Raw genomic sequence first — 12,673 nt, forward strand, 5'->3', positions numbered from 1 at the left:
CAACCAGGACCCACGGTGACAAAGTGGCGCCCCGCTGTCGGTATAAAGGTTCTTTTGGCACCTGGGGTGTTTGGTGGCTGAAAGCAGCACCCCAAGGTGGGGGTGGCAATGGGGACAAAAAGGTGACAGCGATGCCACCCGCGAGTGACACCGCGGTGCTGGGACAGAGGGGGAGCGGGGCAGGAGCCACGTCTGGGGTGGGGAACCCAGGTCCCGTCCCCTCGTCACACCCTGCCTTGTTTGTCCCGCCTCGATGTGTGGATGGTGCCACCAAAGGGTGGCTTGGGGACATTGGGGACGTCATGTGGGGACGCTGGGAGGGGACATTGGGGACACCACCATGGGGACGCAGGGGACAACGCCATGGGGAGATGATAGGGACGTAGGGGACGCTGCACAGCTGTGCCATGGGATGTGGGGGCATCAGCATGGGGACGTTGGGGACAACAGGGGGACACTGTGAGGGGACACTGGGGACGTCACCATGGGGATGTTGGGGACAAGACAAAGCTGTGCCTTGGGATACTGGGGACATCACTGTGGGGACATTGGGGACGTCACCATAGGGATGCTGGGGACACTGGGAACATCATAGGGACATTGGGACATCATGAAGCTGTGCCATGGGACACTGGGGACGTCACCATGGGGACACTGTGAGGGGACACTGGGATGTTGGGGACGTCACCATGGGGATGTTGGGGACAAGACGAAGCTGTGCCATGGGACACTGGGGACATTGTGAGGGGACATTGGGGACATCATCATGGGAATGTTGGGGACAAGGCGAAGCTGTGCCATGGGATACTGGGGACATCACTATGGGGACGTCGGGAATGTCACCATAGGGATGCTGGGGACACTGGGAACATCATAGGGACAATGGGGACACTGGGACAACATGGAGCTGCGCCATGGGATACTGGGGACATCACTATGGGGACACTGTGAGGGGACATTGGGATGTTGGGGATGTCACCATGGGGATGTTGGGGACAAGGCGAAGCTGTGCCATGGGACATTGGGGACATCACTATGGGGACATTGGGGACACTGGGAACATCATAGGGACATTGGGGACATCATGAAGCTGTGCCATGGGATACTGGGGACATCACCATGGGGACATGGCCATGGGGACACTGGGAGGGGACACTGGAGACCCCACCATGGGGGTGTTGGGGACAACGTGAGGCTGTGCCATGGGATACTGGGGACATCGCCTTGGGGACGTCATTATAGGGACACTGGGGACATGACAGGGACGTTGGGGACATCATGAAGCTGTGCCATGGGACATTAGGGACATCACCATGGGGACATTGGGGACACTGCCATGGGGACATTGGGATGTTGGGGACACCGTGTGGCTGTGCCATGGGATGTTGGGGACATCAGTATGGGGACACTGGGGACCTCATGGGGACACTGTGAGGGGACAGTGGAACATTGGGGACACTGGGGACATCGTAGGGACGTTGGGGACACCAGGGAGCTCTGCCACGGGGTGTCACCTCGCCACCCCCAACCCCCAGGTGACAACACAGCGCAGCCGCGTTGCTGGGCTCAGATGCTTTTAGTCCTCCTGCACAGGTGGGGACAACGGGGGTCCCTCCCCCACCCCGTAACGATGATGGGGACATCCAGGGGTCCCCTGTTGTCCCCTTCCTTGTCCTATGGCTTTGGGGACCCCCAAGGGTTCCTCTTGTCCCCATCCCTTGGGTTTTGGGGGCAACGGGGACCCCCAGGGGTCTCTCCAACCCCCACCCCATAGACCCAAGGATGAAGGGGACCCCTGGTTGTCCCTCCCATCCCATAAGGATGAAGGGGACATCCAAGGGTCCCCACTTGTCCCCATCCTTGTCCTATAGGTTTGGGGACCCCCAGGGGTCTCTCCCACCCCCACCCCATAGACCCAAGGATGAAGGGCACCCCAGCTGTCCCTCTTGTCCCCATCCCACAGGTTTTGGGGACCTCAGGGGTCTCTCCCACCCCCACCCATAGACCCAAGGATGAAGGGGACCCCAGCTGTCCCTCTTGTCCCCATCCCATGGGTTTTGGGGACAACGTGGACCTCTGGCGTCCCACCCCCACCCCATAACAATGAAGGGGATCCTGAGGGTCCCCATCGCTGTCCTATGGGTTTGGGGACAATGGGGACCCCTAAGGATCTCTCCAACCCCCACCCCATAGACCCAGGGATGAAGGGGACCCCTGGTTGTCCCTCCCATCCCATAAGGATGAAGGGGACATCCAAGGGTCCCCACTTGTCCCCATCCTTGTCCTATAGGTTTGGGGACCCCCAGGGGTCTCTCCCACCCTCACCCCATAGACCCAAGGATGAAGGGGACCCCAGCTGTCCCTCTTGTCCCCATCCCACAGGTTTTGGGGACCCCCAGGGGTCTCTCCCACCCCCACCCCATAGACCCAGGGATGAAGGGGACCCCAGCTGTCCCTCTTGTCCCCATCCCACAGGTTTTGGGGACCCCAGGGGTCTCTCCCACCCCCACCCCATAGACCCAAGGATGAAGGGGACCCCTGGTTGTTCCTCCCATCCCATAAGGATGAAGGGGACATCCAAGGGTCCCCACTTGTCCCCATCCTTGTCCTATAGGTTTGGGGACCCCCAGGGGTCTCTCCCACCCTCACCCCATAGACCCAAGGATGAAGGGGACCCCAGCTGTCCCTCTTGTCCCCATCCCATGGGTTTTGGGGACAACGTGGACCTCTGGCGTCCCACCCCCACCCCATAGCAATGAAGGGGATCCTGAGGGTCTCCATCGCTGTCCTATGGGGACAATGGGGACCCCCAGGGGTCTCTCCCACCTCCACCCCATAGACCCAAGGATGAAGGGACCCCAGCTGTCCCTCTTGTCCCCATCCCACAGGTTTTGGGGACCCCCAGGGGTCTCTTCCACCCCAATCCCATGGGGTTTGGGGACCCCCAGGGGTCTCTCCCACCCCCACCCCATAGACCCAAGGATGAAAGGGACCCCAGCTGTCCCTCTTGTCCCCATCCCACAGGTTTTGGGGACCCCAGGGGTCTCTCCCACCCCCACCCATAGACCCAAGAATCAAGGGGACCCCAGCTGTCCCTCTTGTCCCCATCCCATGGGTTTTGGGGACAACGTGGACCTCTGGCGTCCCACCCCCACCCCATAACAATGAAGGGGATCCTGAGGGTCCCCATCGCTGTCCTATGGGTTTGGGGACAATGGGGACCCCCAGGGGTCTCTCCCACCTCCACCCCATAGACTCAAGGATGACGGGGACCCCTGGTTGTCCCTCCCATCCCATAAGGATGAAGGGGACATCCAAGGGTCCCCACTTGTCCCCATCCTTGTCCTATAGGTTTGGGGACCCCCAGGGGTCTCTCCCACCCTCACCCCATAGACCCAGGGATGAAGGGGACCCCAGCTGTCCCTCTTGTCCCCATCCCATGGGTTTTGGGGACCCCAGGGGTCTCTTCCACCCCAATCCCATGGGGTTTGGGGACCCCCAGGGGTCTCTCCCACCCCCTCCCCATAGACCCAAGGATGAAAGGGACCCCAGCTGTCCCTCTTGTCCCCATCCCATAAGGATGAAGGGGACATCCAGGGGTCCCCATCCTTGTCCTATAGGTTTTGGGGACCCCCAGGGGTCTCTCCCACCCCCTCCCCATAGACCCAAGGATGAAGGGGACCCCAGCTGTCCCTCTTGTCCCCATCCCATGGGTTTTGGGGACAACGTGGACCTCTGGCGTCCCACCCCCACCCCATAACAATGAAGGGGATCCTGAGGGTCCCCATCGCTGTCCTATGGGGACAATGGGGACCCCCAGGGGTCTCTCCCACCTCCACCCCATAGACCCAAGGATGAAGGGACCCCAGCTGTCCCTCTTGTCCCCATCCCACAGGTTTTAGGGACCCCCAGGGGTCTCTTCCACCCCAATCCCATGGGGTTTAAGGACCCCAGGGGTCTCTTCCACCCCCACCCCATAGACCCAAGGATGAAGGGACCCCCAGCTGTCCCTGTTCTCCCCCTCCCACGAGGTTTGGGTTCAACACGGCCGCTCTCCCCCCCTCCCCGCCTCCCTTCCCCCCTTCCCCCCCCCCCTCAATGCCCTCAGCCTCCCCAGCAGCGGATGCCCCAAGGCGTAACGCTTCCCCCCCCACACGAAATGGGTCGGGACCCCCTTCCCTCCTCCCCCCCCCTTCTCCCCATACTCAAAGCCGTCCCCCCATTCCTCCACCAGCGCCGACTTCACCAACCCCACCCCGCCTCCCCCCTCGGGTCCCGGATGATACAACCTCCCGTTGTCGGGATCGAAAGTCAACGATTCGGGTTGAAAAGGCAGCGCCAGGCGACTCCCGCCTCCGCAGTACGACAGCAGGCAGCCGCCGCTTTCCCCTTCCAGGACCCGAGTGAAGACGATGGGAAGGTCCTGGCAGCGCACAAAGTTGCGTTCGGCGCCGCAGGGCGAAACGAAGGGGAAGGAATCCTCGTAGCGGCCGCTGCGGTTGGGCTGCAGGCGGTGGAAGAAGAAGGCGAGGAAACGCTCGTCTGCGGGGCGGCAAAGGGCGCTAATTAACGAGCGGGAGGTAATGAGGCACGGGGAGCCGGGGGCTCGTCTGTCTGCGGCTTTGGGGGGGGGATGAGCGCCGCCGTCGGGTCACCGTCATCTCATGCTGTCACCGCACCGCGGGGTCACTCAGTGTCACACTGTGCCCGTGTCACGCTGTCACCGTGTCACACTGTCACAGTGTCACTCAGTGTCACACTGTCCCCATGTCACAGTGCCCATGTCACACTGTCACAGTGTCACACTGTCACAGTGTCACTCAGTGTCACACTGTGCCCATGTCACTCAGTGTCACACTGTCACCATGCTGCAGTGCCACTCAGTGTCACACTGTCACAGTGTCACTCAGTGTCACACTGTCACCACACTGCAGTGTCACTCAGTGTCACACTGTGCCCATGTCACACTGTCCCCATGTCACTCAGTGTCACACTGTGCTCATGTCACACTGTCACCACGCTGCAGTGCCACTCAGTGTCACGCTGTGCCCATGTCACACTGTGCCCATGTCACTCAGTGTCACACTGTCACCATGTCACTCAGTGTCACACTGTCACACTGTCACCATGTCACACTGTCACCACACTGCAGTGCCACTCAGTGTCACACTGTCCCCATGTCACACTGTCACCATGTCACACTGTCACAGTGTCACTCAGTGTCACACTGTCCCCATGTCACACTGTTCCCATGTCACTCAGTATCACACTGTGCCCATGTCACACTGTCCCCATGTCACTCAGTGTCACACTGTCCCCATGTCACACTGTTCCCATGTCACACTGTCACCATGTCACTCAGTGTCACACTGTCCCCATGTCACACTGTTCCCATGTCACACTGTCACCATGTCACTCAGTGTCACACTGTGCCCGTGCCACTCAGTGTCACGCTGTCACCACGCTGCAGTGCCACTCAGTGTCACACCGTGCCCATGTCACTCAGTGTCACACTGTCACCATGTCACACTGTCACAGTGTCACACTGTGCCCATGTCACACTGTCACCACACTGCAGTGCCACTCAGTGTCACACTGTGCCCATGTCACACTGTCACCACACTGCGGCGTCACTCAGTGTCACACTGTCCCCATGTCACTCAGTGTCACACTGTGCCCATGTCACGCTGTCACCACACTGCGGCGTCACTCAGTGTCACGCTGTCCCCATGTCACGGTGTCACTCAGCACTGTCACATCATGCTATCACTTAGCAGTGTCACAATGTCACACGTCACACCGTCACCATGCACTGTCACGCTGTCCCCATGTCACACTGTCCCCATGTCACACTGTCACATGTCACACTGTCACATGTCACACTGTCCCCATATCACACTGTCACATGTCACACTGTCACATGTCACACTGTCACACGTCACGCTGTCACATGTCACGCTGTCCCCCAGCAGTGTCACGCTGTCCCCCAGCAGTGTCACGCTGTCCCCGTACCTTTGAAGCAGGTGACAAAGTTCTTCATTTTGGCATCATCCAAGTACAGCTGCGGAGACCACAGCAGCTCAACCCCTCTCCCAGTGCTCCCAGTCCCCCCCCCATTCCTCCCAGTCCCTCTCATTTCCCCCTCCAGTCCTCCCAGTTACCCCCTATTCCTCCCAGTCCTCCCAGTACCTCATTCCCCCCCATTCCTCCCAGTCCCTCTCATTTCCTCCCCATTCCTCCCAGTCTCCCCCCAGTGCTCCCAGTCCCCCCCATTCCTCCCCAGTCCTCCTCCAGTTCCTCCCAGTCCCTCTCATCTCCTCCCAGTCCCCCCCCAGTCCTCCCAGTCCCTCTCATTCCCCCCCATTTCTTCCCAGTCCCTCTCATTCCCCCTCCATTCCTCCCAGTCCCCCCCCAGTGCTCCCAGTCCCTCTCATTCCCCCCCCAGTTCCTCCCAGTCCCCTCCAGTTCCTTCCAGTCCCTCTCATTCCCCTTCCATCCCCCCCCTGTCCCCCCCATTCCTCCCAGTCCCCCCTCCAAGTTCCTCCCAGTCCCTCTCATCCCCCCCCAGTCCTCCCAGTTACCCCCCCCAGTGCTCCTCAATACCATCATTCCCCCCCCAGTTCCCCTCCCAGTTCCCCTTCCAGTCCCTCTCATTCCTCCTCCCATCCCCCCCAGTCCCTCCCATTCTTCTCAGTCCCCCCTCCAAGTCCTCCCAGTCCCTCTCATCCCCCCCCAGTCCTCCCAGTCCCCCCCCAGTGCTCCCAATACCTCTCATTCCCCCCCCAGTTCCTCCCAGTCCCCTCCAGTTCCTTCCAGTCCCTCTCATTCCCCTTCCATCCCCCCCAGTCCCCCCATTCCTCTCAGTCCCCCCCCCAGTTCCTCCCAGTCCCTCTCATCCCCCCAATCCTCCCAGTTACTCCCAGTCCCTCTCATTTCCCCATCATTCCTCCCAGTCCCCTCCAGTTCCTTCCAGTCTCTCTCATTCCCCCTCCATCCCCCCCAGTCCCCCCATTCCTCTCAGTCCCCCCCCCCCAGTCCTCCCAGTCCCTCTCATCCCCCCCAGTGCTCCCAGTCCCCCCCCAGTCCTCCCAATACCTCTCATTCCCGTCCCCAGTTCTCCCAGCCCCTCTCATCCCCCCCATTCCTCCCAGTCCTCCAGTTCCTCCCAGTCCCTCCCCAGTCCCCCTCCAGTTCCTCCCAGTCCCTCTCATTTCCCCCCCCAGTCCTCCCAGTCCCCCCCAGTTCCTCCCAGTCCCTCTCATCCCCCCTATTCCTCCCAGTCACTCCCAGTCCCTCTCATCCCCCCCAGTGCTCCCAGTTCCCCCCCAGTTCCTCCCAGTCCCTCTCATTCCCCCCCCAGTCCCTCTTATTTCTCCCCCCCAGTGCTCCTAGTTCATCCCCCCTCTCCCCCCCACATCCCCCCATCTCCCATTCTCCCCCCATTCCTCCCCACTCCCTTTTCTCCCCCCACGTCCCCTCACTCCCCCCATCTCCCATTATGTCTCCATGCCCCTTTGCCCCCCCCTTTTCCCTCTATTCCTCCCCACTCCCCTTTCTCCCCCCCCACGTCTCCCATTCCCCTCCATCCCCCCACCCCTCCCCACTCCCCTTCATCCCCCCCTACCTCCCCCATGTCTCCCCCCCCATTTTCCCCATGCCCCCACCCCCCTCCCCACCATTTCTCCCCCTTCCTTCCCACTCCCCCTTCCCCCCATATCCCCCCCCACTCCCCCACCTCTCCCATTAGGCCTCTTTGCCCCCCATGTCTCCAGTTCCTGCCCGCTTCCCCCATGCCCCCCATTCCCCTTCATCCCCCCCTCTCCACGTCCCCCATTCCCCCCCATGCCCCCCCTCCCCATGTCCCACCTCCCCCCCATCCCCCCAACGTCCCCCCCTCCCCACGTCCCGCCTTGCCCCCCATCCCCCTTCACCCCCATGCCCTCCACCCCACGTCCCCCCTTCCCCCCATTCCCCCCTACACCCCCCGACATCCCCTCCCTCCCCTGGTCCCCTATTCCCCCCCACCCCCTCCGCATCCCCCCCTCCCCACATCCCCCATTCCCCTCCACTCCCCCCGATGTCCCCCCCCCCCCCACATCCCCCATTCCCCCCCACGTCCTCCCCCTCCCCACATCCCCCATTACCCCCACGTCCCCCATTCCCCCCCCACCCCCTCCACGTCCCCTCCCCCTCCCCACATCCCCCATTACCCCCACCTCCCCCATTCCCCCCCACGTCCCCCCACTCCCCACATCCTCCATTCCCCCCCACCCCCTCCACGTCCCCTCCCCCTCCCCACATCCCCCATTCCCCCCCGGCATCCCCCCCACCCCTACATCCCCCCCATTCCCCCCCCTCCCCTACTCCTTCCCCCCTTCCCTCTGTGCCCCCCAAATCCCCCCATCTCTCATTATCTCCTCCTTTCCTCCCCCCACGCCCCCCATCTCCCATTACCCCCCACACCCCGCACGTCCCTCACTTCTCCCCATCTTCCCCTCCTCCCCCACGCCCCCTCCTCCCCTTCCCCCCCCCCATGTCCCCCCTTGCCCCATTTCTCCCCATCTCCCGTTATTCCCCCACTCCCCCCTTTCTCCCCCATTCCTCCCCCCCACTCCCCCACCTCCCCCCATTCCTCCCGTCCCCCTTCGTCCCCCCTGCCTCCCGTATCTCACCCCATTTTCCCCCCGCTCCCCGCTCACCCTGCCGTGCGCATCCACCCAATAGAAATACTCTCTTCTCCGCGGTGCCGGGCTCTGCCCCTGCCGGTATTTCGGGCCGTTTCCCGTTCCGTTCCCCGCTTTATTTCCGTATCCCCGTCGGTAAGCGGCGGTCGCGACCCTTAACGACGCAGCGCTGCGCATGGCGGCACGGGGAAACGGACGCCGGAAGCGGAAGTGCCATCAGTAAGACGCGATTGGCCGAGAGAGGGGGCGTGAGCACCGGAAGTGCCATCGGTGAGACGCGATTGGCCGAGAGCGGTGGTGCAGTGCGGGGAACGGTCCGGGTGGAAACGCGAGCCGCGCGAGGGGGGACCGGGGATACCGAGCCCCATATGGGGCCGTATATAGGGCCGTATATAGGGCCACGTATAGGGACGGGGCGCGTGTAGAGACCGACGTCATCCCTATAGTCCTTATGGGCGCCCTATAGCTGTTATATAGAACCTATAGCCTCCATAGCCGCCCTATATCCACCCTATGGCTGTCCTATAGCCCCTACAGCCCCAACAGCTGCCCTATATCCACCCTATATCTGCCCTATAGCTGTTTTATCGTCCCTATAGCCCCCGAAAACACCTTATAACTTATATCCACCCTATAGCCCCCCTATAGCTGTCCTATAGTCCCTATAGCCCCCACAGCCACCCTATAACCGCCCTATATGTGCCCTATATCCACCCTATATGTGCCCTATAGACCCTATAGCTCCCACAGCCACCCTATAAGCCCCCAATATCCACCCTATAGCCGTCCTATAGTCCCCATAGCCCCCACAGCCGCCCTATAACCACCCTATATGCGCCCTATAGCTGTCCTGCAGTCCCCATAGCCCCCACAGCCGCCCTATAACAACCCTACATCTGCCCTATATCCGCCCTATATGCGCCCTATAGCTGTCCTGCAGTCCCCATAGCCCCTATATCCACCCTATAGCTGTCCTATAGTCCCTATAGCCCCCACAGCTGCCCTATAAGCCCCCTATATCCACTCTATAGCTGTTCTATAGCCCCTATAGCCCCCAGAGCCACCCTATAACCGCCCTATATCTGCCTTATATCCCCCCTATAGCACTCCTACAGTCCCCATAGCCCCCACAACCGCCCTATATCCACCCTATATGCGCCCTATAGCTGTCCTATAGCCCCTATAGCCCCCACAGCCGCCCTGTAAGCCCCCTATATCCACCCTATAGCTGTCCTATAGTCCCTATAGCCTCCACAGCCACCCTATAACCGCCCTATAGCTGTTCTATAGCCCCTATAGCCTCCACAGCCACCCTATAACCGCCCTATAGCTGTCGTACAGTCCCTATAGCCCCCACATCCTCCCTATAACTGCCCTATATCTGCCCTATATCCACCCTTTAGCTGTCCTATAGCCCCTATAGCTCCCACAGCCACCCTGTAAGCTCCCTATATCTGCCCTATAGCTGTCCTACAGTCCCCATAGCCCCCACAGCCGCCCTATAACAACCTTATATCTGCCCTATATCCATCCTATATGCACCCTATAGCTGTCCTGCAGTCCCCTTAGCCCCCACAGCAGCCCTATAGCTGTCCTACAGTCCCTATAGCCCCCACAGCCGCCCTATAACCGCCCTATATCTGCCCTATATCCCCCCTATAGCTGTCCCACAGTCCCCACAGCCCCCACAACCGCCCTATATCCACCCTATATCCGCCCTACAGCTATCCTGCAGTCCCTATAGCCCCCACAGCCACCCTATATCCACCCTATATCCACCCTATAACCCTATAGCTGTGCTATAGTCCCTACAGCCCCCACAGCCGCCCTATAACTGCCCTATATCTGCCCTATATCCACCCTTCAGCTGTCCTATAGCCCCTATAGCTCCCACAGCCACCCTATAAGCCCCCTATAGCTGCCCTATATCCACCCTATTGCTGTCCTACAGTCCCCATAGCACCCACAGCCTCCCTATAACAACCCTATATCTGCCCCATAGCTGTCTTGCAGTCCCTTCAGCCTCCACAGTCGCCCTATAACCGCCCTATATCCACCCTATATCCGCCCCATATCCGCCCTATAACTGTCCTGCAGCCCCTATAGCCTCCACAGCCGCCCTATATCCGCCCTATAGCTGCCTTATAGCTGTCCTTCAGCCCCTATAGCCTCCACAGCCGCCCTATAACCGCCCTATATCTGCCCTATATCCGCCCTATACCTGTCCTGCAGTCCCCATAGCCCCACAACCGCCCTATATCCGCCCTATATCCGCCCTATAGCTGCCCTATAGCTGTCCTGCAGCCCCTATAGCCTCCACAGCTGCCCTATAACCGCCCTATAACAACCCTATATCTGCCCTATAGCTGTCCTGCAGTCCCCATAGCCCCACAACCGCCCTATATCCGCCCTATACCTGTCCTGCAGTCCCCATAGCCCCACAACCGCCCTATAACCGCCCTATATCCGCCCTATAGCTGCCCTATAGCTGTCCTGCAGTCCCCATAGCCCCCTTAGCAGCCCTATAGCTGTTCTATAGCCCCTATAGCCCCCACAGCTGCCCTATAAGCCCCCTATATCCACTCTATAGCTGTTCTATAGCCCCTATAGCCCCAGAGCCACCCTATAACCGCCCTATATCTGCCCTATATCCCCCCTATAGCTCTCCTACAGTCCCCATAGCCCCCACAACCGCCCTATATCCACCCTATATGCGCCTATAGCTGTCCTATAGCCCCTATAGCCCCCACAGCCGCCCTGTAAGCCCCCTATATCCACCCTATAGCTGTCCTATAGTCCCTATAGCCTCCACAGCCACCCTATAACCGCCCTATAGCTGTTCTATAGCCCCTATAGCCTCCACAGCCACCCTATAACCGCCCTATAGCTGTCGTACAGTCCCTATAGCCCCCACATCCTCCCTATAACTGCCCTATATCTGCCCTATATCCACCCTTTAGCTGTCCTATAGCCCCTATAGCTTCCCACAGCCGCCCTGTAAGCTCCCTATATCTGCCCTATAGCTGTCCTATACAGTCCCCACAGCCCCCACAGCCGCCCTATAACAACCTTATATCTGCCCCATATCCACCCTATATGCACCCTATAGCTGTCCTGCAGTCCCCATAGCCCCCCACAGCAGCCCTATAGCTGTCCTACAGTCCCCATAGCCCCCACAGCCAACCTATAACAACCTTATATCTGCCCCATATCCACCCTATATGCACCCTATAGCTGTCCTGCAGTCCCCATAGCCCCAACAGCAGCCCTATAGCTGTCCTACAGTCCCTATAGCCCCCACAGCAGCCCTATAACCGCCCTATATCTGCCCTATATCCCCCCTACAGCTGTCCCACAGTCCCCACAGCCCCCACAACCGCCCTATATCCACCCAATATCCGCCCAACAGATATCCTGCAGTCCCTATAGCCCCCATAGCCACCCTATATCCACCCTATAACCCTATAGCTGTGCTATAGTCCCTACAGCCCCCACAGCCGCCCTATAACTGCCCTATATCTGCCCTATATCCACCCTTCAGCTGTCCTATAGCCCCTATAGCTCCCACAGCTGCCCTATAAGCCCCCTATAGCTGCCCTATATCCACCCTATAGCTGTCCTACAGTCCCATAGCACACACAGCCTCCCTATAGCAACCCTATATCTGCCCCATAGCTGTCTTGCAGTCCCTTCAGCCTCCACAGCAGCCCTATAACCGCCCTATATCCACCCTATATCCGCCCTATATGCGCCCTATAGCTGTCCTGCAGCCCCTATAGCCTCCACAGCCGCCCTATAACCGCCCTGTATCTGCCCTATATCCGCCCTATAGCTGTCCTGCAGTCCCCATAGCCCCACAACCGCCCTATATCCGCCCTATAGCTGTCCTGCAGCCCCTATAGCCTCCACAGCCGCCCTATAACCGCCCTATATCCACCCTATATCTGCCCTATAGCTGTCCTGCAGTCCCCATAGCCCACAACCGCCCT

The 12,673-nt window shown here is 60.1% G+C and overlaps 2 protein-coding genes and 2 long non-coding RNA genes across 12 annotated transcripts; 2 read left to right on the forward strand and 2 right to left on the reverse strand.

Annotated features, from left to right (window-relative positions):
* Positions 1–188: 188 nt before the first annotated feature.
* Positions 189–3,796, reverse strand: LOC128081302 (collagen alpha-5(IV) chain-like). Of its 9 annotated transcripts, none has more exons than XM_052684403.1 (6): positions 3,621–3,796; positions 2,962–3,024; positions 2,492–2,608; positions 2,029–2,269; positions 1,062–1,798; positions 189–715 (listed from the first exon to the last, which is right to left on the reverse strand). In XM_052684403.1, exons 1-5 carry the CDS (start codon positions 3,786–3,788, stop codon positions 1,395–1,397), a joined length of 993 nt encoding a protein of 330 aa, XP_052540363.1. In that variant the 5' UTR covers positions 3,789–3,796; the 3' UTR covers positions 189–715; positions 1,062–1,394. The 9 variants fall into 9 exon arrangements, with proteins under 9 accessions (XP_052540363.1, XP_052540359.1, XP_052540366.1 ...); XM_052684399.1 differs by having other exon boundaries at positions 2,029–2,284; positions 2,320–2,608; positions 3,621–3,706; XM_052684406.1 differs by lacking the exons at positions 2,962–3,024; positions 3,621–3,796 and adding exons at positions 3,090–3,241; positions 3,381–3,600 and having other exon boundaries at positions 2,029–2,284; positions 2,320–2,541.
* Positions 1,762–3,733, forward strand: LOC128081304 (uncharacterized). The gene is made up of 3 exons (XR_008207151.1): positions 1,762–1,840; positions 2,259–2,382; positions 3,621–3,733. It is a non-coding gene; the product is annotated as an uncharacterized LOC128081304 (long non-coding RNA).
* LOC128081306 (uncharacterized) lies at positions 2,803–3,548 on the forward strand. The gene is made up of 3 exons (XR_008207152.1): positions 2,803–2,888; positions 3,301–3,461; positions 3,503–3,548. It is a non-coding gene; the product is annotated as an uncharacterized LOC128081306 (long non-coding RNA).
* Positions 3,797–4,039: 243 nt separating the features above from the next.
* Positions 4,040–9,240, reverse strand: CUNH8orf82 (chromosome unknown C8orf82 homolog). The gene is made up of 3 exons (XM_052684411.1): positions 8,700–9,240; positions 6,013–6,061; positions 4,040–4,542 (listed from the first exon to the last, which is right to left on the reverse strand). Exons 1-3 carry the CDS (start codon positions 8,859–8,861, stop codon positions 4,040–4,042), a joined length of 714 nt encoding a protein of 237 aa, XP_052540371.1. The 5' UTR covers positions 8,862–9,240.
* Between the last annotated feature and the right edge of the window lie 3,433 nt (positions 9,241–12,673).

This window comes from Tympanuchus pallidicinctus, unplaced genomic scaffold, assembly GCF_026119805.1.
Source record: "Tympanuchus pallidicinctus isolate F22 unplaced genomic scaffold, pur_lepc_1.0 scaffold209, whole genome shotgun sequence".
Taxonomy (NCBI): domain Eukaryota; kingdom Metazoa; phylum Chordata; class Aves; order Galliformes; family Phasianidae; genus Tympanuchus; species Tympanuchus pallidicinctus.

What these genes read in the sequence shown, in the direction of transcription:
- LOC128081302 (XM_052684399.1), bottom strand. Translation starts at nt 3,706, where the DNA reads ATGGGGACAAGAGGGACAGCTGGGGTCCCCTTCATCCTTGGGTCTATG. An exon ending in CCCCTGGGGGTCCCCAAAAC is followed by an intron (nt 3,025 to 3,620) that starts CTATAGGACAAG and finishes GGTCCCCAAAAC; the next exon opens with CTGTGGGATGGGGACAAGAG. An exon ending in CTTGGGTCTATGGGGTGAGG is followed by an intron (nt 2,285 to 2,319) that starts GTGGGAGAGACC and finishes CCAAACCTATAG; the next exon opens with GACAAGGATGGGGACAAGTG.
- CUNH8orf82 (XM_052684411.1), bottom strand. Translation starts at nt 8,861, where the DNA reads ATGCGCAGCGCTGCGTCGTTAAGGGTCGCGACCGCCGCTTACCGACGG. An exon ending in GGGTGGATGCGCACGGCAGG is followed by an intron (nt 6,062 to 8,699) that starts GTGAGCGGGGAG and finishes TGGTCTCCGCAG; the next exon opens with CTGTACTTGGATGATGCCAA. An exon ending in CTTTGTCACCTGCTTCAAAG is followed by an intron (nt 4,543 to 6,012) that starts GTACGGGGACAG and finishes GCCGCCCCGCAG; the next exon opens with ACGAGCGTTTCCTCGCCTTC.